At 38.2% G+C, this 26,242-nt stretch overlaps 1 protein-coding gene across 3 annotated transcripts; it reads left to right on the top strand.

Annotated features, from left to right (window-relative positions):
• Positions 1 to 1,907: 1,907 nt before the first annotated feature.
• Positions 1,908 to 25,824, top strand: SmD3 (small ribonucleoprotein particle protein SmD3). 3 transcript variants are annotated; one of them, XM_076176497.1, is made up of 5 exons: positions 1,908 to 2,057; positions 17,642 to 17,773; positions 22,086 to 22,193; positions 23,872 to 23,953; positions 25,244 to 25,824. In XM_076176497.1, exons 2-5 carry the CDS (start codon positions 17,648 to 17,650, stop codon positions 25,309 to 25,311), a joined length of 384 nt encoding a protein of 127 aa, XP_076032612.1. In that variant the 5' UTR covers positions 1,908 to 2,057; positions 17,642 to 17,647; the 3' UTR covers positions 25,312 to 25,824. The 3 variants fall into 3 exon arrangements, with proteins under 3 accessions (XP_076032612.1, XP_076032611.1, XP_076032614.1); XM_076176499.1 differs by lacking the exon at positions 1,908 to 2,057 and adding an exon at positions 13,292 to 13,439; XM_076176496.1 differs by lacking the exons at positions 17,642 to 17,773; positions 22,086 to 22,193; positions 23,872 to 23,953; positions 25,244 to 25,824 and adding an exon at positions 13,292 to 14,138 and having other exon boundaries at positions 1,923 to 2,057.
• Positions 25,825 to 26,242: the final 418 nt, after the last annotated feature.

Raw genomic sequence — 26,242 nt, 5'->3', positions numbered from 1 at the left:
TTGTTTTTGTTTTGTTATTATTTGTCTGTCTGATTTTCATTTATTATTAGCTATATGTTCATTCATTATTATTAACTATTTACCTGTTTGTTTATCATTTAACTATACCTATGCATTTATTTATGTATTTTATTTGTTATTTACATTATTATAGTTTTTATTTATTATTTTATTATTATTATGATTTTTTTCGTATCCGACCTAGATATGGACCAAAAGCTCTCCTGTCGGCATGCTCCGCCTTTGTAATCCTTTGTAAATGCAAGGGTAGTGGATCAGGGATTGGAGATGGTTAAAGAAAATGGAGAAAAGTGGGAGGTGAGCCAGATGTTGTTTGCGGACGACACTGCGCTTGTGGCAGGATCGGAGGAGGGATTGAGAAAGTTGGTGACAGAGTTTAGGAGAGTATGTGATAGAAGAAAGCTAAAGATAGATATGGGTAAAAGTAAGGTGATGAGATGTACAAGGGGTGAAAGTGGCAGTAGACTGGAAGTGAGCATTTAGGGAGAGCGACTGGAAGAAGTGGATAGTTTTAGATACTTGGGTGCAAATGTGGCAGGAAAAGGTAGAGTGAAAGTGGAGGTAGAATATAGATTGAGAGAAGCGAGTAAATGCCTTGGTGGATTGAAGAGTGTAATGAGGAATAGACATTTGGGAATGGATGCTAAGAGGAGACTGTATGAAGGAGTGATTGTGCCAACAGCACTGTATGGAGCAGAAACATGGAACATAAGAGAAGAAGAGAGAAGGAGTTTGAATGTGTTTGAGATGAGGTGTCTGAGAAGTATGATGGGGGTTACTAGGCTAGATAGAGCGAGAAATGAGGGGGTGAGGAGGAAAACAGGGGTGGAAAGGGAGCTGGGAGATAGGGTTGATGAAAGAGTATTAGGATGGTTTGGACACATGGAAAGAATGAGTGAAGAAAGACTAGTAAAATATGTATGGAGGGCAGATGTGGAGGGAGTGAACATGAGGGGACGTCCTAGGATGAGGTGGCTGGATGGGGTGAAGGGGGCTTTGGGGAAGAGGGGAATGTCTGTTGAGGAAGGACGGGAGAGGACAGAAGACAGGGGTGAATGGAGAATGGTTGTATATGGATGATCTTGTGATGCATGAGGTGGAATGGGCGGGTGGATGGGGGGTGAGGTAGTATGTGTGAGCAAAATTTGACGCAGCCCGAAGGGATTTCTCCCCGTCTTCTCCTTTTTATGCATGGGGGGACGGAGAGGGGGGGGTCGCCGATTTAGTGAAGCGGCCTTGCTGTGGATGTGCTGTGTTTTGCGACACTGCATCTGACCCAGGGCAGTGGACAAGGAGCAGGGATGGCCCGTCATCCAGGAGGTGCTAAGATAAGAGGGAGGGTGGAGGGGTGTGGAGTGTTTTCAAGAATAGAATGGGTGGGAGTGATTTTATGCCTTTTCTTTTTTGGCTACCTCCTTTGTAAGGGGGAAAAAAGCCTTGGTATATGTATGTATGTATAAATGAACCGTCGTTGTCAGTGGTAAAAATTCCGTTCTTGGAACTGAAATCTGCGTTCTTCATAATAGGCTATATTATGGCGGCTGATTGGCAACAATGACATGCTAGATAGGCATTGTTTTGAAGGTAGTAACAACCTAACAGAAAATAAAAAATATGTTTGGGAAATTTTACAAGAGCAAGACTGATAGGCTATCTTATACTTTATTTGGAATGTGTAATTACGATGAAATAAACTTAACTGAATGACTGCATAACACTATCCTGATGACAAAACATTCCAGCTGACAGAAACGCGCTAGATTGGAAGTAGTTTAGTGCGTTTCTTCACGAGTGTTTCTAGTATGCACTGAAATATACATTAATTTACATCTTGAATACAGTGTTATAAATTCAAATAAAGTTACCCACTTGAATACTATTGTTACTATTGTCTATTTTATTCTGTAAACAGAAAGAAATAAACATTAGCGGTTTTCTGATAAGAAGTTGTAAATATCATACGTTAGACGTTTGTATACAAGAGAAGGCAAAGAAATCCCGCCACAAAATTGGTCATAAGACATCTGCAAATACAGGTAAAGTTTTAAGTTTTGCGCATTTGTTTCGTATTGCATTATACCCAAATATTTAATTGTAATATGGATTGGTGAACTACATTACTTGGGTAGAAGGGTTTATAGGCAAACGGAATACCGATACTCAAGGGTACGCAGTGACGCCATAATGGCGGGACGCTTGTTATCTTTCTCATAACAAACACAGTATCCAAAAGAAAATTAATAAGATACCCATGTAATTTGTGTAGGATCCAAGTTGTGTGGGTTATAGTTTTTACAGAGAATGGTAATCAAGTACTGTGTATGAAAACGTAGAGCTTGCAAGATGCCGGGAAATTACGAACTTGTACACAATAACAATTCCACTGCTTTGTATTGGTGCATACAGAAATTTGTTTGTATATAATTATATACATACACAATCAGGGAATTATAGATTAACATGTACATATATACATGCATGTGAATTCAGTATGTGCCAGGAAATAGGTTCCCCTTATCTAGGACCTAGTTGAGGGGAACTAGATTTTTTTCTGAATGCATTGTTTTGCTTTTGTTATTAAATAAATCTAATTTCTCAGCTAGAATAGTGTTACATATGTCACTTTTCTAATACAAAGGGCTACAAAAGAAATTTATACCTCAGAGGGGTACTAGTACTAGAATATTTTGAGTAAATGTATGCGGTTACTTTTACTTTTATTCAATTCTGTGGAATAGCAATCTCCCTGGGCTATGGCAGTTCTGGAAGGAAGGGGATGGAGTTTCCCTAACAATTGGCCAAAACAGACTCGAGTTTAGACATGGCCCAAAGATTTAAATTAAAGTATTATTTGATCAGTATTTACATAGTTTCAAAATGTCGGGAAATTTTTAGAAGTACACACTAATGTTGTATAGCACTAGAAAATTATTAATTTTGCAAATTATAATACATCAATGTAATATTTGATTTTCTTGGTGTAAATCAAAAACAAGTTGCTAAAATCAATTTACTAATGAATGAAGTCACGGCAGTTGAATGATACACAATATTTTGATAGATGCCGAGGTCAAAGAAATGAAAGGATAATTAGTCTATTCTAACCTAATCTAATCTAAACTACCTAACATAACTAACCTATGTAGTATGTTTAGTAATTTCGTACCTCGTTCTAAAGATTATCTGGGCCGTCATCGTTGTCACAGATGCCCCAAGTACAATAATAATTATTATTGTACTTGGGGCAATCAACTGATGATGGCAGAACCCCCATGTTCTCTCAAAGTTCAAGGAAGTGCTATTGTCTCTGTGTAACTGCTTATTAACATCACCTGAAGTTGGAAACTCCTGGTCCACAACATGAAAGGCATCATCTGACTGGCAGTGACTGGAAAGTATTGTCGATTTCTTGTTGTAGGACCCCTTCTACAAAGTTGAAAGCTGGGCAAAAGATTTCTTCTGCTTTTTAATTTACCGTTGTTGAAATCTTGCAGGACACTGCAGCAACAGATGGGTGGTAGTGTTTGAGCATCTTTAATGTATGTACCGCCCACTTGCGTAATGATCGTCTTACAGTCATTGGTCTTGTGCCTCATGATGCACCTCCAATATACTGCTTTAGGGGTTCATAGTTTTAGCGTATATGAATATCCGAAACTGTCGATGAGCTTATTCCGCCTTCACTGTGATGAGTCTTTGACCAATGTGTACATGATTTTACAGGGGGTAATCATCTTGGGAGGCAGTTGTCCAGGGAGGAATTGACCTAGAATCGTACTCCTACATGTCCTATAGTATTCAGTCATTTATTTCTGTATTTTGTGTTGGTATTAACAATCCAGTGAATGGGTCAAGTTGGACCTACCCTTTCAGCAACCTTTTCTTTTATTAATTTCTGCCAAGAATAACATATTACATTGATGTATTATAATTTACAAAATTATTTGATTTTCTATTGCTATGTCGTGTAGGTGCACTCATAATTTACCGGTATATTTCTTGGATGAAATAAATATTGGAAAAGTTGCTAAAAGCTGTGCAGAAACAAAGTTGCGTGAACTTTAGATGCCATCTAGAATTACAGGCGCTGCTTTATTAAATGCAGGTTAGGTAGTTCGGCTAGAATAGACAAATTTATCATACTTTAATTTCTTCAATTTCTGCCTCTATCAAAACAAAGATGCCATCTCAAGTAGTAAGGGGCTATGTTTGTTGATATCTTTTAGCAGCTTTTTCTAATATTGATGTCAGCCAAAAATAACATATTGCATTGTGTTATTATTTACAAATTTGTTTAATTTTCTGTTGCTATATCGTGTAGGTGTGTACTTATATAATTTTACCAGGAGGCCCATTGACTGACCGAAAGTCTTACATATCCCAAATATGCAGTTTAAAGAATTATTTAATCAATATTTACATTGTTCGAACATTTGTTGGTATTTTAGTTGTACACACCTACATGATATAGTATTAGGAAATTAAATATTAATTTTGTAAATTATAATACATGAACACAATATGCAATTTTCTTGGAGATAAAAAATAAACGACCTTGCTATAAGCAAATTTATTAACGAATGAAGCTGCTAGGATACGGTCCAGTTGCCATGCCAGTCCAGTCAGTATCAGACGATGGCTTTCATGCTGTGGACTGGGTCTTCTCCAACTCCAGGTGATATTAATAAGAGCTGTTACAAAGACAATGGGGCTTTCTTGGACTTTGAGAGAACAAGGGGTTCTGCTGTCATCTGTTAATGGCCCGAAGTACAATAATAATCAGGCCATCAGCATCCGTGACGATGACAACGATCTGGATGATCTTTAGAATTTGAGGTACCAAATTACTAAACACTGGTTAGGTTAGAATAGACTAATTTATCATCCTTTCATTTCTTCGACCTCAGCATCTATAAAAAACATGGCATGTCATTCAACTGCTGCACCTTTGTTCATTAGAAAATAGGTTTTAGCAACTTTTTTGTTATTGATTTCCACCAAGAAAATCGTATTATGTTGATCTGCTATGATTTACAAAATTAATTTTCTATTGCTATATTGTATAGGTGTGCACAACTAAAAATTTACCCATTTGTAGTCTGTAAAATTCATATAATTTGATTGAGTTAAGATTTTAACCTCGTAGTATACGGGTCATCTTAAATGCCAACCACAAGAGTCCACAACAGACCTCAAGCGTTCACAGGCATTGTATACATTTACAAATGTGTTTTGGTATGAGGTGCCATGTGGGAATTAAATTATATCCATAATTATATCAAATAATTTTACTATTCTACAATTATTTCAAACAATAAAAGTTTGGGAAAGTTGCTTATTTGACCTAATGAAATGGTGCAAATTTTTAAACAATGTAACTATTGATCAAATAACACTTCAAACCTGGTTGGATCTTGTCTGTTGTGGTCAGTTATTAGGGAGCCCGCAAGGAATGTATCAAGAAGTAAAGTGGTGAATGTTCACTCAACAGTATAATAAGTGGGACAGATCACCTATTGGTTTTCTAATGCTTGTCTCTAAGTCAATATATGTTTAAAAAAATTCAGTTTTTCTTTAAATTATTCATTGGTCAAATGTACTCTACCTAGTAAAGTATTCCCGTAATTCACCCTGTGAATAGAATTTTTTCTCATGTTTGTTCATGAATATTTCATGTTGTTATGACTAGGTCCACATAATTTGTTTGTATTTACTGAAAGAACTTGGACATATCAACGTCTGTGTATCTTGAAAGTTTCAATGTTAGTTTTTGTTTTAAGTGCACACCTACATGGTATAGCATTAGAAAATTATATATTAATTTTGTAAAACGGGTAAATTTTTTTAAGTGCACACCTGGAGGACAGGAGAGGACAGAAGATAGGGGTGAATGGAGAATGGTTGTATATGGATGATGTGATGCATGAGGTGGAATGGGTGGGGGGGATGGGGGGTGAGGTAGTATGTGTGAGCAAAATTTGACGCTGCCCGAAGGGATTTCTCCCCATCTCCTTTTATGCATGGGGGGACGGAGAGGGGGGGGAGTCGCCGATTTAATGAAGTGGCCTTGCTGTGGATGTGCTGTGTCTTGCAACACTGCAACTGACCCAGGGCAGTGGACAAGGTGCAGGGATGACCTGTCATCCAGGAGGTGCTAAGATGGGAGCGAGGGTGGAGGGGTGTGGAGTGTATTTAGGGATGGAATGGGTGGGAATGATTTTATGCCTTTTCCTTTTTGGCTACCTCCCTTGTAAGGGGAAAAAGCCTTGGTATATGTATGTATGTATACCTACATGATAAAATAATAGAAAGTTAAACAAGTTTGTAAATTATAATACATCAATGTGATGTGTTATTTTTGGCGGAAATCAATAACGTAAAAAGTTGCTAAAAGCTATACATTAATGTAGGCGCTTCAACTGCTTGAGATACCATCTTTGTTTTGGTAGATGTGGAGGTTGAAGAAATTAAAGTATGATAAATTCGTCTTCTAACCTTACCTACCTACCTACATAATGTAACCTGCATTAAGTAATGTACCTGTGTTTGAGATGAGGTGTCTGAGAAGTATGGTGGGGGTTACTAGGCTAGATAGAGTGAGAAATGAGGAGGTGAGGAGGAGAACGGGGGTGAAAAAGGATTTGGGAGATAGGGTTGATGAAAGAATATTAGGATGGTTTGGACACATGGAAAGAATGAGTGAAGAAAGACTAGTAAAAGAGGTATGGAAGGCAGATGTGGAGGGAGTGAACATGAGGGGACGTCCTAGGATGAGGTGGATGGATGGGGTGAAGGGGGCTTTGGGGAAGAGGGGAATGTCTGTTGAGGAAGGAAGGGAGAGGACGGAAGACAGAGGTGAGTGGAGAATGGTTGTATATGGATGATGTTGTGACTGCATGAGGAGGAATGGGCGGGGAAGTGGGGGGTGGGGTAGTAGTGTGTGAGTAAATTTTGACGCAGCCCGAAGGGATTTCTCCCCGTCCTCGCCTTATATGCAAAGGGGGACGGAGAGGGGGGTCGCCGATTAAATGAAGCGGCCTCGCTGTGGATGTACTGTGTCTTGCGACACTGCTTCTGACCCAGGGCGGTGGGCAGGGTGCAGGGATGACCCGTCATCCAGGAGGTGCTCAGATGAGAGGAAGGGTGGGAGGGGTGTGGAGTGTATTTAGGGATGAAATGGGTGGGAGTGTTTTTATGCCTTTCCCTTTTTGGCTACCTCCCTTGGAAGGGGGAATAAGCCTTGGTATATGTATGTACCTGTAATTCTATCGAAACAAAGATGGTGTCTAAAGGAATCAATGCAACTTTGTTCACTTGTTACTTATATTTCTTCTTTATCTGTTCCCACTCCTTCAATGGTGTTCTGCAGGACCCTCGCATCACTAAAGATCTACCTCAGCCTTATAATCTGGATTCCTCTTTGGTGAGGTCTTCCATATCATAACATTCAAAGAATAGGGACATCTTGTTTATCCTTGAAACATTGGATACTGATAATATATCAAGTGGAAGAGTAGTATAAATCTTGGGGAGGCTGACTCTAAAGAGCAAAAACCAACACATTACAACTTGTGGTTCAAATAGGGACCTGAGTTAGCTCAGTAGGGTACACCTCCAATAGTCTATGATGGTTTTCCAATTTGTAGAACTTGGAGTCATTGCACATATTTTATACTTATTCTAGCTTTTATGGGCAGCTAGTGCAAATCAATTAATAAAGGCATAAGCCTACCACAACAAGATACACCCGTAATTAATCTTGCAGCTCTACTCAATATATTTTGGAACGTCTTAATACGAATGTTTGGTAGCTTACAGTATATAGAATTACAATAATTAAATCTAGTAACAACACGGATAATTACAATTTTTTCAGAGAACTTTCATCAATATATTTTAGTAAGTGCAATATTTCTTAAATTGTAACCAGCAATTCTAAACACATTATTTATTTTATCACATACTTCCTGAGTAGTCAACTGAAATACCATTAACTATCATATTTGTATCACCAAGATTCCTAATTTTAGCTTTACCTCCAATAATCATCTATTTAATTTTCCTTTCATTTGATTTGAATTGTTTACGCACGATCCATTCCCCAACAGATAAATTACTATTCAATACAACATCTTTATCATTAATAATATATATGGAAAAATTAAAGTCGTCAGTAAACCATTTAACCTTCACTCCTAGCCTTTCTAAGGCTTGATAAACCCATTGTATATATACTAAACAAAATTGGCCCTAAAACACACCCCTGAGGTACAGCCTCTGTATAAAGTCTCAAATAATGAAAAGGAGTACAAAGATCTAGCAAAACTGAAACTGCACATTTACCATCATATAAAATTTCGAGTAGATCATTTACAACAGAACACACTGCAGTTTCGGTTGAGTACAGCTGTCTGTAAGCAGATTGGCAGTCTGGTATAGCATTTACCTTGTCAAAATTTTCAAGTAACTGATCAAGCATAACCTATTCAAGTACTTTTAACCACTTCCATACGGTGATGCCTACGTAGGCATCATGAGGAGCAAGTGGGTACGCGATGATGCCCACGTCAGCGTCTTGATTATATTGTAGTCGTTCCTGCATAACCCTCATTCTCTCTAAACTGGCTTCATCATATTTTCTATGGTTATCAAAATTCACGGGTGAAAGAGAACAAGCGATTGAGCAGTGACTTTATTTTTTATAATGCGATTATTATGACGCAACATCACACGCCTGGCAGCTAATGCTGCCAGACGTGCAATGTGCCCCGGAGTGAAGAGGTTAAGATAAAATGACAAGTTCAAAATTTGTCTATAAGGAACCAATTCCATGTGATCAAGAGCTTCCTTTGTAAGTCTTCCCAGTGGCAATTATTTCTCAGATACTGGAAAGTTACAACGCAATGGTTTCTGTTATTGATTTCTGCCAAGAAAAATATATTGATGTATTTTAGTTTACAAAATTAATATCTAATTTTCTAATGCTATATCACATAGGTATGCACTTCAAAAAAATGCTGTAAATTAATGCATCAATGCAATATATATTTACAGGTACTGCAGTACTAAATATAGGTTAGGTTGATATAGACGAATACATTAATTTCTTTGACCTCCGCCTCTATCAAAACAGGGATGGTGTCTCAAGTAGTCATAGTGGCTACACATTTGTTTATAACTTTTTCCATTGTTGACTTCTGCCAAGAAGGATTACAAAGGTGGAGCATGCCGACAGGAGATCTTTTGGTCCATATTTAGGTTGGATGCAAAAAAAATCATAATGATGAATGAATAATAGATAAAAACTATAATATAAATAATAAAATACTGAATAAAGGTATAGGTATAGTTAGATAATAAACAGGTAAATAGTAAATGATAAATTCACATAAAATAGGTGAGAATCAAGCAAATAATAGCAAACAAATAGACAAATAACAAAACTAATATAAAATGATAGTCATTGCAGAATCTTGCTTAGGTGTTTATCTAAATGATTCTTAAAGCTTGGAACTGAACTTAATTGCACTGCCTCTGCAGGAGGTTTATTATAATTTACAACATTATTTAATTTTCTATTGCTATATCGTGTAGGTGCACTTCTAAGAATTTACAGTTTCAATCAATCACCTACTGTCATTCCTCCAGAGTAGTTATTAAGTTTCTTTTTTGTTTCTCATGCGGTAAGTTCTTTTTCAAGCCATTCAATATCTTAGGCATAGACCAGGCTTTTAATAGCATATTCCAAATGTGGTCCAATGTAGGACTTATACAAGATGGTAAGAGTATAATCAAAATGTTAAATTATGCCAGCCATATGAGTTACATTTTGTACTACATCCATATGTTCTTCATGTTTCAAGTTATTTGAAATGATAACTGCCAAGATCTATTTCTGTGTTATCCACCATCAGATCCTTATCCATCATTGTGTAGTTAATTATGTTATTTTGTTGGCAATGCATAACTTTACACTCATTTGTTGAATTTTAATTTTCATGTCTTTGACCATAATTATAGCCTTGAAATAATTCTGTAGTGGTTTGTTTCATGCATCAATTTATTGTGGCTTTTCATATCCTCTCCAAATATTTTACAAATGGAATCAATAGTACTTGGCAAATCGTTGACATAGTAAACAGGGTGGGCCCAAGGACTGAATCCTGTGGAACACCACTTTTTTCAGATGTAAACAAATATGGAAATACATTATACAATTGTGAGGATGCATCCATCATGCCATTATTAGCTGGGCACATTTTGTATTGCATATTACGAAAATTGGCTGTGTGAAATTGCCAGTTCTATACGTCTGAATACATACTAAGCTCCTGCCTAACTGTCGAATTACAACTTCATTTCATACACCAGAATTGCTTAAATTATGTTCTAAAGGGTGATTTTATACCCCCAAGTTACCCCCGAAAGATTGCTGCCAGGGTTGCCAGTTTTGTCAACAACAAAAAATTAGGTGCCTTTTATAGCCAATAGGCGTAATGCCTATTTTTGGTGAATTTTTGACATTGCGGCATACAACATATGTCACTAATGCTGGTGGGTTTAAGAATTCATGGGAACAAATTAAGAAAAACATGTACAAAGGATGTAAATACAGTTTACCATGTACATAAACCAAGGACTTTTTCTCCCAAGGGAGGCAGTCAAAGTCAAAGGCATAAATTCCCTCCCATTCATTTCATCCCCACATACTCCCCTCCATTCACCACAATTCCTTCTATATAGGTGCATTAATTTGCATCAGTTGCTATCATGATATCAATTTTTTGTGATGAATAAAGTATAGAAATTTTTATATTGTGTTATAGGTGATATACGATTCTTTGGTGTTCGTATTTTGTAAATGTATGTAATTCCTTTTTTTTTTTTTTTTTTTTTTTTTTTTTTTTTTAAATTGGGGGACGGAGAGGGGGGATCGCCGATTTTATTAAGCGGCCTTGCTGAGGATGTGCTGTGTCTTGCGACACTGCTTCTGACCCAGGGCAGTGGACAAGGTGCAGGGATGACCCGTCATTCAGGAGGTGCTAAGATATGAGGGAGGGTGGAGGGGTGTGGAGTGTATTCAGGGATGAAATGGGTGGGAATGATTTTATGCCTTTTTCTTTTTGGCTACTCCCCCTTGTAAGGGGGAAAAAAGCCTTGGTATATGTATGTATGTATGTAATTACTATACTTAATGTATGCTACACTTCATTAATAAAGGATAATTGAAATTTTATAAACTGAATATACATTGTAACAAATTATGTAGGCCAGTTAGTAATAAATGAAGGATACCAGTGCCATTGAACAGGCCTTAGATTGTAATTCAGTCATAAATGGTAATATTAATAAGAAATATCAGTTCCATTCACTTATTATTGGTAACAATCTTTCTGTGAGATCCTTTTAACAATAGTTCAAATTGATGCACGTCTTCCCTGTTAGGCAGGCCAGCTTGTATTCCCTTGTGTTGTACCAGCCAGCACAGACCGATCAATTCAAGATGGCGGCTGGTAACTTGTAGCTGTGGTCACTGTTGGGAGGCTAAAATCTTAACTTCCTGTCAATCGGATGATAAACTTGCAGATTTGAAAGACAAATGTTCATTGTCAATGTTGATAAAAATAACTCTTCAACTGCATATTTCTGCCATGTTCTATCCAGTGACTGGTATCTGTAGTGGTCGGGTAATAGGGAGTCATGTTTGAAACTCCAGAAAAACATTGAAATGATCCAATGAAAAATAGGGCAACTTTTCATTAATGCCCGAGCACAGAATGCTATCTAGCACATCTGTGCATAACAAAGAAAAAATAGAATCTGAATTAGCCTAAGCTATACTTACCTTACATAAAATAACTGAAAAAGTTGTTACAATGTATGAATAATCTTCAGTGCTACAGAAACATGAATTTACAAAATACAGATATGATCAACTGTGGAAATATACCTTTTGTAAGAGTGTGTATTATGATATTCTTACACCAAACCATGTAATTTCTAATTAGGCCGTGCTACAAAACACCAGAAAATCATTATGAAATGATTAGTGAAAAAATGGGCTGAATCTTCATTACTACCTGAGTGCAGAACATTTTTCACACATCTGGCTGCTTGTGAATTGTTAAAATATTGAATTAGTATTATTAACTAACTCATTCATATGTGTAAAGTAAATAGCAAATAAAGATGAGCAAGTGGCAAGGATTGAGTGTATATGCTCCAATCACTTCAGTGCAGAATGCAAATAAGCACACTTTAATCTGCTTACACAGACTTTGTACTGTGGCCAAGATCTTGTCTTATCAACTTCATTTATATTTACATATATGGAGAGCTGGCAATCAGCAACAGCTATCCTCTCCCCTACCACTTTCCGTTGATGACAACACCACACTAGTACATCAGTCAACTGTCAAAAGTTTCTGTATAGTGTTTCAGATGGTAATTATGTTCACAAATTTACATGGCTCTTGACCCCTAGAATATGATGAGCCTGTGTAGGCATCATGAGCCACGAGTTGGTATATGAGGATGATGGCATTGGCGTCGTGATTGTTTTGTAGATATAGTTGAGTGACCCCTATATTTATGAAGAGGCATGATTGCATTTTCTGCGTTTGTTAGCCGAGATTCCACCGCACTTGGAATACCTTTGATAGTGTCCATGCTGGAGCAATACATGACATGATAACTGGATATGCAGGGTATGGACTAATTCGGAACTGTACATGAATTTGAGGCTAGGTGTGATAAATTGGAAAAGAGGAAGCAGGACCCAATGAGCATTACTCATTTACTGTATACTACAATTAGATAAATATTGCACACACCAGGAATATCATGCACACACACACAATTTGCCTGATTATGCATTAATGGTAACATTGAAGGAAAACCCAATTTCATAAGTAATTAACATATACAGTATTCTAGTGGTATCAAATATCTAACTATAAGGAAGGGACACACCAAAAGGGTGTCATAAATATCAGGGACAATGGATGTGTTTTCTTTATCCAAAATAATGGGTAATATGTTTTGGTTTCTTTTATTTAGATTACTTGTGTACTTAGAATGTGTGAAAAGGGCATGGGGAAATGTGTATGTTTTAAAGAAGCTCACTTTTATTTATTTATTTTTATTTATTATTTATTTTTCATTAGTTGGGTATTTGCTCATTGTTGAGGTTTTCATGCCCTTTGTGTTAGTAGAGGAGCTGATCTTTAAAACGTACACATTTTTTGACCCAGCACTTTTCTTCCTCTAGGAGCTACAAGAGAATGAAAACTGCCAGCTGGATCCTGTAGCCTTGGAAGGAAGTTGATGTGTTAAGTGGAAGTGAACCCCTGATCGACAGGAGAGCTTGAGACCTTCGCAGATTATCATCATCGCAACCAAGATGAAGATGTCAAAGAGTAATTCTGGAGTAGGGTCTGGGACTACTGGAGACACACGAGCAGAACTTGCGGAATTGGTGAAGAGACGTGCAGAAATTTCTGACAACTTGGCCTCCTTAGAGCGACAAATATATGCTTTTGAGGGCTCTTACCTTGAGGATACCCAGTTGTATGGCAATATTATAAGGGGTTGGGACAGATATCTTGTTACAAATAAAAATACCAATGCAAAGAATGACAAACGTAATAGGAAATTCAAGGAGGCAGAACGTTTATTTAGTAAATCTTCAATAACGTCAATGGCAGCTGTTAGTGGAATTGTAGAGCAGCTAGGAGACAGGACTGGAGATAATATTGATTCGCATGATTTCAATTCTGGAAGTGAAGAGAATTCGAAGGACTCTCTAAACCCAGGTGTTAATGGAGATTCCTCCAGGGACACACCCACTCTTCATAAAGTTTCAAAGAATTCTCTGAAAATCAAGAAAAGTAACAAAAAGAACAGGCACCGTTAGTGATCCTCTTTTACGAATAAAAAAAAAATTGTAGAAAGTTTATGGTATACACATAAATTTCTAATCTTGTTCATGGTAGGCTCATTCCCTATTCTAGTTTTAAGAGAAATGTCCACCTAAAGAGGTGACTTAAGATAAGTGCAAAATTTTAAGCAGTTGTATATGTAAATGCTTTTTATTTTAGAATAAATGGAAGATGTACTGCTTGTCTTTCAATTGGAAATTAATATAATCAAGTAACCTTGGGATTGTTTTTATGAATTTTTAGTGCAGTGTGTCAAAGAAAGCATGGCACTTTGGGTATAGAGAAAATTTAAGGTTTTGGCATGACCAGGATTTGCCCAGTTGAGAAATTCGGTTCGAGACTTTCTGGGGTTGTTCATTAATAGTTCACCATCGATGCCAATATCAGATGACTGAGGAAAGGATGACAGCTTAGGATCGGTCATACTATATGCTGACATCAGACGTCGGCTCCCCACAAATGAATTTATTTTTAGTTAATATTACACATGGAAAGAATGAGTGAAGAAAGAGGTGTGGAAGGAGTGAACATGAGGGGTCAACCTAGAATGAGATAGACAGATGGTGGTAAAGGGGGCATTGGGAAAGGGAAATGTCTGTTGAGGGATAGGAGAGGACAGAAGATGGGGGTGAATGGAGAATGGTTGTGTATAGATGATGCTGTGATGCATGAGGGGGAGTGGATGGGGGGTGAGGGAGTGTGTATGAGAAATAAATTTATGCAATCCAAAGGGATTTCTCCCTGTCTTTTCTGCATGAGGGGATGGAGGGGGGTTGCCAATTTAATGAAGTGGCCTTGGTGTGGATGTGCTGTGTCTTGCAACACTGCTTCTGACCCAGGACTGGATAAAATGCAGGGATGACCTGTTATCCAGAAGGTGCCAAGATGAGAGGGAGGGTAGAGGGGAGTGGAGTATGTAGGTGATGGAATGGGTGGGAGTGGTTTTTATGCCTTTGTTTTTTTGGCTACCTCCCTTGTAAGGGATAAAAAGCCTATGGTATATGTATATATTATCCTAAATAAGTTAATTGTATCCTATTTTATCTTATGAAGGATTTACAAAGGCGGAGCATGCCAACAGGAGACTTTTTGGTCCATACCTAGATTGGATGTGAAAAAAAAAATCATCAATAATCATAAAAAGATTTTAAAAAATCTAGATTTTTTTTATTTATTTATTTATTTTATTTATTTATTTATTTATTTATTTTTTTTTTTTTTTGCAGTGTCGGTATTGTGATACTCTTAAGATTTTGATATACCAGCAAATTGAGCTATGAAGCAGTTCAATTGCAACCAATAGCTCATGCTGAATATGGTTATGTTGGGTTAGGTACATTCAGCGCCACCCATTCCCTGACTAGTTTGTCTTCCATCGTTTTGTATACAACGTATGAAAACAAACATGATGCCTTGTAGCTTATGTTGAACTGAATTGTTAGTAGTATATTAAAAATCTTTATAATCTTGATATTGACACATCCAAATATTTCCACAATTGCAGGTAAGATATGGTACAATTCATTTATTCGTGCTAGTATTAACTAAGAAAAAAATTGATTTAATTAGAATTAACGTCAGTAAATAGTACACCCCCACAGAATTTAGGTGCAGCATAGACCCTTGGAAAGACCAGGAATTTAGCTAAGGAGTAATGGATATAACATGGAAATGCTATAACATGTTGGAATGTTTGGTAATACACTATATGTACTTGGGTGATAGAGTAATTCATGATAAGTATTGGTAGAAGTATAAGGAAACACTGGTGAGTTCGGGATATATTACTACTATGTTGTTGACCTGAGTCCTTCAGAGTTCAGTTCTTATTGTAATCTGAAGAAGGACTTTGAGTCTGATATTTGGGTGACAGCTGTAAAAGCAACCAGTATGGCAAGGAACAAGATTCATGGCTGGGACAAGTTTGGTGTGGGAAGGAGGGGTGGCTAAATGGGAGCTTGCTTGGGGAGACCGTTGGGACTGGTGCCGGTGTGCAAGTGAAGCAACGTGCTACCTGGCATATGCATTCAATTGATGGTATAAATATAATTATGTGTAAGTATATATATGCATGTGTGTACAGTATATTATATGTATGGTAATTTGGTCAGGGTAAAAGAAAAAAGAGAAAATGGAAGTTACACAATTTTAAAAAAAATGTCAAGTTAGTCTGCATAGTAGTTTTTTCTTTTTCTTTTCTTTCTGAAAAGTATCATGGGGAATACATGATAACAAAACACCGTAAAGTTAGAATTGGGTTGTGGGGAATCTGGTTATCATTGTACCAGTATGTATCATTGATGAGTTTGGGGTGCTGTTTAGCACAGTTGCTCCTGTAACATCAGAGTGCATGAGAGCAATATTGTAGGTTGCACTACCAAAATTAGGGCAATCTGTTGTGACTCACATGTAAATGTGTAACCTGGTGGGACCTGTAAATGTAGAACTCATGAATGTGGAGGGCCTACTGTATTTAGCATGAACACTAGTCATAGATTTCAGTTCATGTAATATGTTATCTTGCCACTCCATAAATCATACTGTTCTGGCATAAGTCACGAGTTTTGGGGAGGTAAATATCTGTTCATCTATTTATACTAGCTGTAACTCAATTACCCAGAAACTTAAGTCTCTTAAAGGTGAAAGCTTCATTTGAGTACTATATCACTAAAGAAGCATTCTGTAAGAATTTGCTTGTAAATGAAGTTGAAGATATTCTTTGGAAATGTTTAGTGATGAAATTATAGCTCTTATTATTCATTATTTGCCTTTTAGTAAAAGTAAAGTGATGAAATGTACAGTGAATTGGTGGCAAGATCTTTGTAATTGGTATTTGCCTTTCAGTAAAAGTAGGAAAGTGGATAGATTTTGTATTTAGGTTCACATGGAGCAGGGAATGGAGGAGTTTGGGTATTGATAAACTAAAGTGAGGGAAGCAAGCACAGTAGATGTCTTGGTGGGGGGGGGAAATGAAAAGGGTAATGAGAATTAACTATCAGGGAATGGATGCAAACATATGAAGGGGTGATTATGCATACAACACTGGAGTAGACGTTGAATATAAGAGGATGGATAAAATAAGGAATATAGGGGTGAAAAGGGAGCTATAAAATAGGGTTTATTAAAGAAAACTGGGGAGGTTTGGGCACATGGAAAGAACGAGTGAGGAAATATTAGCAAAGAGTGAAAAGCAGGGGTGGATGGAGTGAACTTCAGGGAAGACTGAGAAAGAGATGGATGGGGTTGAAGGGGACCTTTGGTAAAAAGGGAATCTGGAGCAGAGAAGGGACAAAGCAAAGGATAGGTGTAAGTGGAAAAATGATGCATCCTGAAGGGATTTCTTTTTGCTGCTTTTTGCTTGAGGGGAGGAGGAGTGAGCATTGCCATGTAAATGCAGGGGTGTGGTTGAACCAGCTTAGGCTCATAGGCCCTGCTGAAAACATGCATCTTCATGCAATGCTTCTGACCTATCAGTGGATGTAGGGGGGGCAGGGGGTGCCCTGACTACCTGCCTTATAAGGGGTAAGAAAATTTTTGGTACGTAGATAGGTTTTCCGTAACATGATGCAATTGTTTAGTATTGAATTGTTAATGTTAAATTTTTGTATAAATTTTGGTAAGTTTAATGTGTTTTGCGCACCTAATAGTCTGTTTACAATTTTTGTTTATTTTGTTTGCAGTGAATCATGTCTATTGGTGTGCCCATTAAGGTCCTTCATGAGGCAGAAGGCCACATAGTGACAGTTGAGACCATGCTTGGAGAAACATACCGTGGCAAACTCCTAGAAGCCGAGGACAACATGAATGTACAGGTAGTGTAAAACAGAGTAAACCAAAGATACGTTTCTGCTGAAATGGAGAGACAAGTTAGAGGAAAGATGGAGAAAGGAATTGTTTGGTCAAAAGAGTACAAGATATCCAGAAATGAGTACTGAAAAGAGTTCAGAGAAAGATACAAACGGTTTTGTACAGTGAAATAAACCGTTCTACTTATTACTTAATGGTAAATTGAAGCATGGAAGAATTGCAAAATTGGGTTTCTTCTCCCATATAAGGGAGGTAGCCAGCCAAGGCTGTGCACACCCATCCCCTTTCCACTCCCATTCTTAGCCCATTTGTTTCCCTCACATCTTATATATTGAAGAAATTTAAAATAGGAGCAGTATATGAAGGTGCCAAAGTATGAACAAATAATGAACAGTATTTTCCAGTCAGTGTTTACCATGAAAAGATTTCTTGTCTTCTATTTTTGTATGAAGAGGTGAGGACAACATCACTAAATGAAACAGCCCTGCTGTGGATGTGCTTTGTCTTGCTGGATTGATTCTGACTCAGGCAGTCGGAGGCCAGGGATGACCCTTCATCTGTGAGAGGCTAAGATAGAAGGGAAACTAATGGATGAGAGTGGGATAGTTTTGAGGTGGCTACCTCCCATAAAACAGGGGAAGAACTTTTTGGGATATAGTGGAGGGTTGTATGACTACTACACTTGCACTTCTACTCCTTTCCCTTGTAAAATGGAACTATACAGGCACTCCAGTCCTCTGGTACTCTACCCTCTCTTAGACAAACTTTAAATATTCTTGATGACACTCATCCTACCCAGGTGCCTTACCTGCTCTATTACCTCCATTACCACTGTAGTAATTATGGTTTACTTCTTTTTACTGTTCCCTTCTATGGTTTGTATTTCTTCTTTCAACTTTCTTTTCATCACTGTCTTATATAAGAATGCCCTTTTCATATCTTTCTGTGGGAAGTTGTGTTTCTTTATGGGATGAATTAAATGGAGGTAAAAGTTTTCTTTTCTCGAATATTACACATGGATTGTCAATTTACATCAACGGACTCCTCACTGGGATCCTCAATTTATGTCCTAAGCCACCTTCACACCAATGTCATGACTTTCATAGTCCAACAATCTTTACTGTTGCATCTAAGTGCCTCCCCTAAGGGCGTGACTTTACTCCCATGAACCAATAAGTTTTTCTTCACCCTTTATCCAATCAGACTGTTACAATGTCTTGAGCAATGTTGCCTACTCGAGCAATCATGATATTGATACATGAATGGCTTAGTTTACATGTTATATATTGATGCATGAATGGCTTAGTTTACATGTTACATCAACATTAAAATCTGGTCCCTAGTGGTTGATTATAAACTTTAGACAAGGAACAAGATTATGCAGCTCATTTGTGGCTATTTACCAAACATCCACTCATAAAATTAAATTCTCGCCACCTACCTCTCTACCTTGTCTACCTTTATCTACCAGCCTCTTATGTGCTCTCATCATCTTAACTGCCTTCACCTCATCTTTCCTTATTTCTCCATTTTCCTCACTCATAACTCGTTTTCTTAGCGCTTCTCACAGCAACTACTTTTCCCTCTCTATCCTCCTTCACATTTAGCAACTCCCTAAAATACTCTGGCCATCTTGCTGCCTTCTCTTCCATTACCATCTCTCCATCTGCACCTTTCACCTTTTCTTCTCTACTTGATTTGCCTCCTCTTCCTCTCGTAAATTCTTTCCAAAACATCTTTTTATAACTTTCAAATTTTTGTCATACTCTTACCCCTTTACACATCTGCTCTCCTCTTTGCCTCCTTTATCTTTTGTTTTATTTCACTTTTCTTTGAAACTCATATGATTATCTAGTCCTATTTTGTAACCAGTCTGTGAAAGCTAGCTTCTCTTCTACAACCTTCTTTGCTTCCTCATCCCACCACTCGCCACCCTTCTATTTCCTCCCATCTTCCTTGTTCCATACACCATCTTTGCACACCTTGTGACTCCCTCCTTGAACCATCCCCATTCCTCCTCTCCTAGTTCTACTCTATCCTTCACTCCTCTCTCAGCTTCTTGTACTCCACCTTTTCTTTCTCATTTAAGTAATTCACTTTAAGCACCTCTCTACCTTCTCTCCTTTTCCTCTTTCTTCCACTCTTAGCTTACCTTCCAAAAAATGATCTGATATTCCCCCACTCTCTCCCCTTAGAACATGTACATCCTCAACTCTTCCTACTTTTCTCATGGTTACCACTATATAGCCTATTAATGCGCTATCACCCCTCCACCACCTTCTCCCATGTGTACTTATGCTTGACTTTCTTCCTAAATATTGTATTTGCTATGATCAACACTCTAGACATGTTACCACCATCAACTTTCCACTACAATTTTTTTGGAACTCCTCACTTACCAACCACTGTCTATTAGTTCATTTCCTACCCTAGTATTAAGGCCTCCCAATACCACTACAATGACATTTCCCCCTTATCCCTCTATGCACTCATTTAAATCCATCCAAAAAGCCTCCCTTTCCTCAACACTCCTCTCACTACCAGGCCCATGTGCACTTACAAAAACCCACATCTCCCTTCCCAGCTTCACCTTCATCCACATTAACCATGAAGAAACATTCCACTCCTCCACACGCTTACTTCTCTTCACTTACTAGTATAGCCACCCCTTCTCTCCCTTGTCCTCTTTTCACACCTGAGATCCCAACTACATTCCCAAGATCAAACTCTCCCCTCCCTTTCAACTTGGTTTTACACAATGCCAACACATCTTTCTTCTCACAAATATATTGCATATCTCTTCCATTTTACTTTCATTATTACCACATGAAAAGACCCAACCTTAGGGTATTGGTTGAAAAACTCCTCCCAGACCTTCTTATGCCTTTACTTTTTGTATTATTATTTATTATTATTATTATTATTGGAGAAGGATGCCTAATCCTTTCCTTGCCCTGTTTTTTGTTGCCTCATATAACTCGAGTGGAAAGACTTTGTGGCAGTATTCTTTTCCCCCACCACAGGGCTCAGCAAAAAGAGAAAATGAATATTCAGAGAAATAGTACAGGACAGTAATAAGAGTAGGGAGACAGCATAACAGAGGGACAGTTGCAGTATAATAATTATAATTTCTCTATGAATAGAGATTTTCTCTACCACAGACAAAATGATGTGTGGTTCTGGTCCGTAGGTGTACCCCATATAGACCCTAAAGTATCATCTGTATGCTACTTAGCAGGCTTTTAACCCCACAATAACATTCAGCCAATACCCTAGACAGGGATATACTAGCCAAGTACTAAGCTAGTACTCTGCTTAATACAGTATGTAATTTCTTCAAGTCATTCAGGTGAGCCATCTAACTAGTTGAGAAGTTTCAACAATAGTAATGTTCTTGTTGTGTGGTAAGCAGTCACACATGCAAGAGTTTCAAGTACCAGTGGCGGGGCTTTTTAATTTATTTGTTGAAACTTCCACAACTTGTCATGGCTTGCCAGAATAAATACTCTATGAAATTAAGATTACATACTGTACTGAGCTGAGTGCCATGAGGGAATATACCTAGTTTCAGATTGTTCCTTTTGTATAGTCAAGTGTAGTACCATGGTAATGTTCTTGCTTTGTGGTAAGCAGTTGCATATGGAAGAGTAGGTGACCCTGAGGCAGAGCTTTCTAATCCATTTGTCAAAACTTTACAACGTGTTGGATGGTTCACCTGAATGAAGACTCGATGAAATTAAAATTACATTCTGTACTAAGCCGAGAGATGTTAGGGAATGTTCTGGCCTAGTTCCACATTGTTCTTTTTTAAAGTTAAGTTTAGTATACTGGTAACATTCTTGCTTTGAGGTGAGCAGTCGCACATGCAAGAACTTCTTAATCCAGGTGCTGTGTCTTGCTACATTACTTCTGACTTGAAGTGTTGGGGAGGAGACATGGTAACAGCTTAATCCATGAGGAACTAATATATAAGGGACAACAAATGGGTGAACAGTGGGTGTGAATTTTTTGGTATATGTATGTACTGTATGTGTTTCAAATAACCCACTGTCAGAGAAACAAAGCAAAAGAAAGACGAACTGTATATTTCGACCACTACTGTGGTCCTCTTCAGCAGATAGGTACAAGGTAAGATGTACAAGAATATTGTACATCTTACCTTGTACCTATCTGCTGAAGAGGACCACAGTAGTGGTCGAAATACACAGTTCGTCTGTTTCTTTTGCTTTGTTTCTCTGACAATGGGTTATTTAAAACATTTTACTAAATGTGCTGCTACATTTTCGTCTTGTGAAATGTATTTATGTATTATTTCAGATGGAAAGTTGTACTGTAACCTATCGCAACGGCCAGACTGCAAAGCTAGAGAATGTTTTCATTCGGGGATCCAAAATTCGTTACCTCATCCTGCCTGATATGTTAAAGGTATGTATTATATCCTTAACAAATAATTTGTATTTTTTCTGAAATCGGGCATGGGTGCTCGTGTCTATTGATTGCTGTTGTTTAAAATTTAAGTGCTATTTAATCTTGGTAACCTGGGGTACATTGGTATTAGTCATACTTGTGAAACCAATAAGGATTTAAATGAAAATTCTTTTTACTGTAAAAAGAAAGTGATGAGATGTAGAAGGGGAAAAGATGGCAGAAATTTAGAAGAGTATTGACAGAAGATAGGGGTAAATGGAGAATGGTTGTGTATAGATGGTGTTGTAATGCATGGGGGATGGGGGGCTGAGGGTATGTGTGAAAAATAAATTGATACAGCCTGAAGGATCTCTCCCTGTCTTCTTCATTTCTGCATGAGGGGACAGAGAAGAGGGTGACTGATTTAATGAAGCGGTCTTTCTTATGGATGTGCTGTGTCTTGCAACACTTTCTGGCCCAGGGCAGTGTGCGAGACCAGTCATCCAGGAGGAGCCAAGATAATGAGGGTGGGAGTGAAGATGGAATGGGTAGGCGTGTTTTTCTCTCTCTGTCTCCCTCTCCCTCTCCCCTCCTTCCCTCCCTTGTAAGGGGGAAAAAGCCTTAGGTATGTGTTAAAGGAGAAAGGCTGGAGGAAGTGGATAGCTTGAGGTTGCATGTGGCAGGTAAGGGAGGACTGGAGGTAGATTGTAGATTGAGGGAAACAAGCAAATGCCTTGAGGTATTAGAAAGTGTAATGAGAATAGACATTTGGGAATGGAGATTATATGAAGGAGCGGTTGTACCAACAGCACTGTGTGGGGCTGAGACACGGAACATATGAGAGGAAGAGTTTAAATGTGTGTAAGATCAAAAGTCTAATAATTGAATGTTACAAGGTTGGATAGAGTGAGAAAAAGGTGAGGAGGAGAGCAGGGGTGGAAAAGGATATGGGAAATTGGGTTGAAAGAGTATTGGGATGGTTTGGACATATAGAAAAGAATGAGTGAAGAATTATTTGCAAAAGTGTGGAAGTCAGGTAGGTGGAGTGAATGAGGTGGTGACTGAGGATGGGATGGATGGGCTAAAAGGGGCATTGAGCAAGAGGGATGTCTGTTGAGTATGGAAGGGAGAAGGCAGAAGATAGGGGTAAGTGAAGAATTGCTGTGTATGGATGATAGGTACTGTGATGCATGGAAGGGAGTGGGTGGGGGATAGGGATGGTTAGGGAGTGGTTATATGTGAATATTTTGACGCACCCTAAATGGATTTCTCTGTGTCCAATGTTATTTGATGGGGTGGGGGGGGGAGGGGCACAGATTCAATGAAATGGCCTTGCTGTGTCTTGCTGCATTGCTTCTGACTCAGGGCCATTGGCAAGATGCAGGGATCCCATCATACAAGAGGAGCCAAGATAGAGGGAGGAGTGGTGAATGGGGGTGGAATGGGAATTGTACCTTTTGACTGGCTACCTCACTTGTAAGGTGGAATATGTATGTTTACTGATTTGATAGTGTTTACCCTGTCCCAACTGTCAATATTCAGTTGAATCGTTTCTTCATGACATAATTTTTAAACAACTTTTTTGTTCTGTTTATGAGTATGACAACTGTCTTGTCTTAGTAACTAGAAGTTCTATTACATAAGTTGATGTACTGTTAGTATTTGATAAAGTACAATTTTTTTGTGTATTTTTCAGAATGCTCCCATGTTCAAAAATATGACTGGTAAAAAGGGCGGTGCTGCTGGAAGTGGAAAATCGGCTATTCTCAGGGCTCAAGGTAAAGTTTCTGGATTTTTTTAATTTATGGTGGTTGGTGGGAGATTAAAGAAAAAAAAGGGGGAGGCATTAATGAATTATGTATTGTAACCCAAAAGGAAAATTAGAAGTACATATATGAATGTGCTCAGATGACAATGGATGTCTTGTCAAAATTGTGGAAGGGAAAAGGAGACTAGAGGTTAAATGGAGGAAGAACATTGAGGCAGAGAAGTACTGTTGAAGAGAGTTGGATTTTTGAAAAGGGGTGTGAATGGAAGTGTAAATTGAGAGAGGCAAGTAAATGCCTTGGGAGAGTAAAAAGTGTGATGGAAGGTATTTGGGAGTGGATGCCAAGAGGAGATTGTATGGAGTGATTGTGCCGACAACACTGTATGGGGCAGAAACATGGAACATATGAGATGGAGAGTTTGAAAGTGTTTGAGATGAAATGCCTGAGAGGGGTGGTAGAGGTAGGCTGGATGGAGTGAGAAATGAGGAGGGTAGGGGGAGGTGGGGTTGATGAAAGGATACTGGGATAGTTTGGACACATGGAAAGAACAAGTGAAGAGGGATTGGTGGGGGGTGAAAGTGGAGGGAGTGAATGTGGGTTGGTTATGTGTGGATGGTGCAGTGATGCATGGAATGGAGTGGGTGGGGGATGTGTGAATGATATTTTAATGCAGTCTGAGGCGATTTCTCCCTGTCTTCTCTTTCTGCATGAGGAGATGGAGAGTGGGGGTCACCAATTAAATGAAGCAGCCATGCTGTGTCTTGCTGCATTGCTTCTGACCTTAGGCAGTGGGCAAAATGCAGAGATGACCCTGTTATCCAGGAGGAGGCAAGATAAGGAAGGAGAGGGGTGAATGGGAGATGTGTGAATGTACGTCAAGCAAGGAAAAGAGTGGTTGTAAATGGAAGAAGAAATTATCTGGCCTGAAAGGAAGTTCTTGTCTGCTATACAGATATTTTGAGTGGCTGTGGATATATATATATGTTAGAGGGGTGCATTGTTATGTAATGAAGCAATGAGGATAAGGATGAATCAGCAGCTGTTGGGCCCTGCTGTAAATGCTGTCTCTTCATGTGTTGCTTTGGACACAAGTGGTGTGGTAGAAGACAGGGCCTTCATGTGAAATAGTTGTGGGGTGAATGTAGGGTGGGTGTATGCGACTTACCTGATAGGGAAAAGGCTTTTCGGTAAGCATAATCTGGTATATAGAATATTAGTCCTTAATTATTAGCAAATGGATAGGCATATTTGCCCCAAAGTGGATTGAGTTTACTGAATTAAATTTTTTCTGTATTTCAGCTGCAAGAGGGCGGACTCGAGGAAGAGGGGGACGTGGGTGGGGGCCAGGTGGTCCTATGCGAAGGTAGAAAGTCAGCTGCAATTATGTTGGCTTATGAAGCTAGCTATGCCATGCCACAAGAGAGATCAGACTGACTGGCTGGCATTTAATTTAAGGTCTTCATTTGATTGTGATTGTTCATATAGTTACATGTCCTTTGGTCATGAGAAGGAAAATCTATATTTGTTGCTGACCTAATCTTGCACTTTGGATAAAGTAGCATCTTCATACTGGGATATTTTAGCTGCACTCAAGCAAGTCCCAAATAGGGAAATAATTTTCATGTAATGGGATTAATTCTTAAATTTTAAGCAGTATTCCTTTGTAGCAACAAGTGGATGGAATTTTATGAAGCTTAAAATTTACAAACATCAGAGGTTAGCAAATTTTTATACTAGGTCATGTACTTTTCTATGTTGGTCAAGCAAGTTTTATATATATATAATTTTTTTTTCTTGTAATAGTGTAATACTTGAGGAAAGTTGTAAAAAGAGAGTGGGACATTACCAGGCCTTTGGCAAAATAAAGAATTTGTCTCTAATTTGGTTTTATTTTCTTGTTAGATATTAACAACTTCGGTACGATCGATGACGCCTACATAGGCATCATGGCGTATGAGTGTGTACACAAGAATGCCAGCGTTGCCGTCTTGATTATATATATTTTTGTAGTCGTACATGAGTAACCCCCAGATTCTGTGAACTGGTTTGATCATGTTTTGTGTATTATTATTACTTGGAGTAAAAGAGAATGAGTAATACAACAGTGACAATATTTTATAATCCGAGTAGTATGCAAATTACATATGAAGCCGATGTTGCACATGAGAATTTGAGTTGTACTGAAGTGGTTAAGGGGGGGTGAACCAATAGATGGAGTGTTTGGGAAGTTTGTAGTACCAGGTGAAAATCATAATAGATGGTGGAAATGTGTTTAAAAAGAGTTGACAATAGCTAATA

Source organism: Oratosquilla oratoria, chromosome 39 (assembly GCF_046742065.1).
Source record: "Oratosquilla oratoria isolate Oo_2021 chromosome 39, ASM4674206v1, whole genome shotgun sequence".
In the NCBI taxonomy this organism is placed as follows: Eukaryota; Metazoa; Arthropoda; class Malacostraca; order Stomatopoda; family Squillidae; genus Oratosquilla; species Oratosquilla oratoria.
This window is presented reverse-complemented; position numbering and strand designations above follow the sequence as displayed.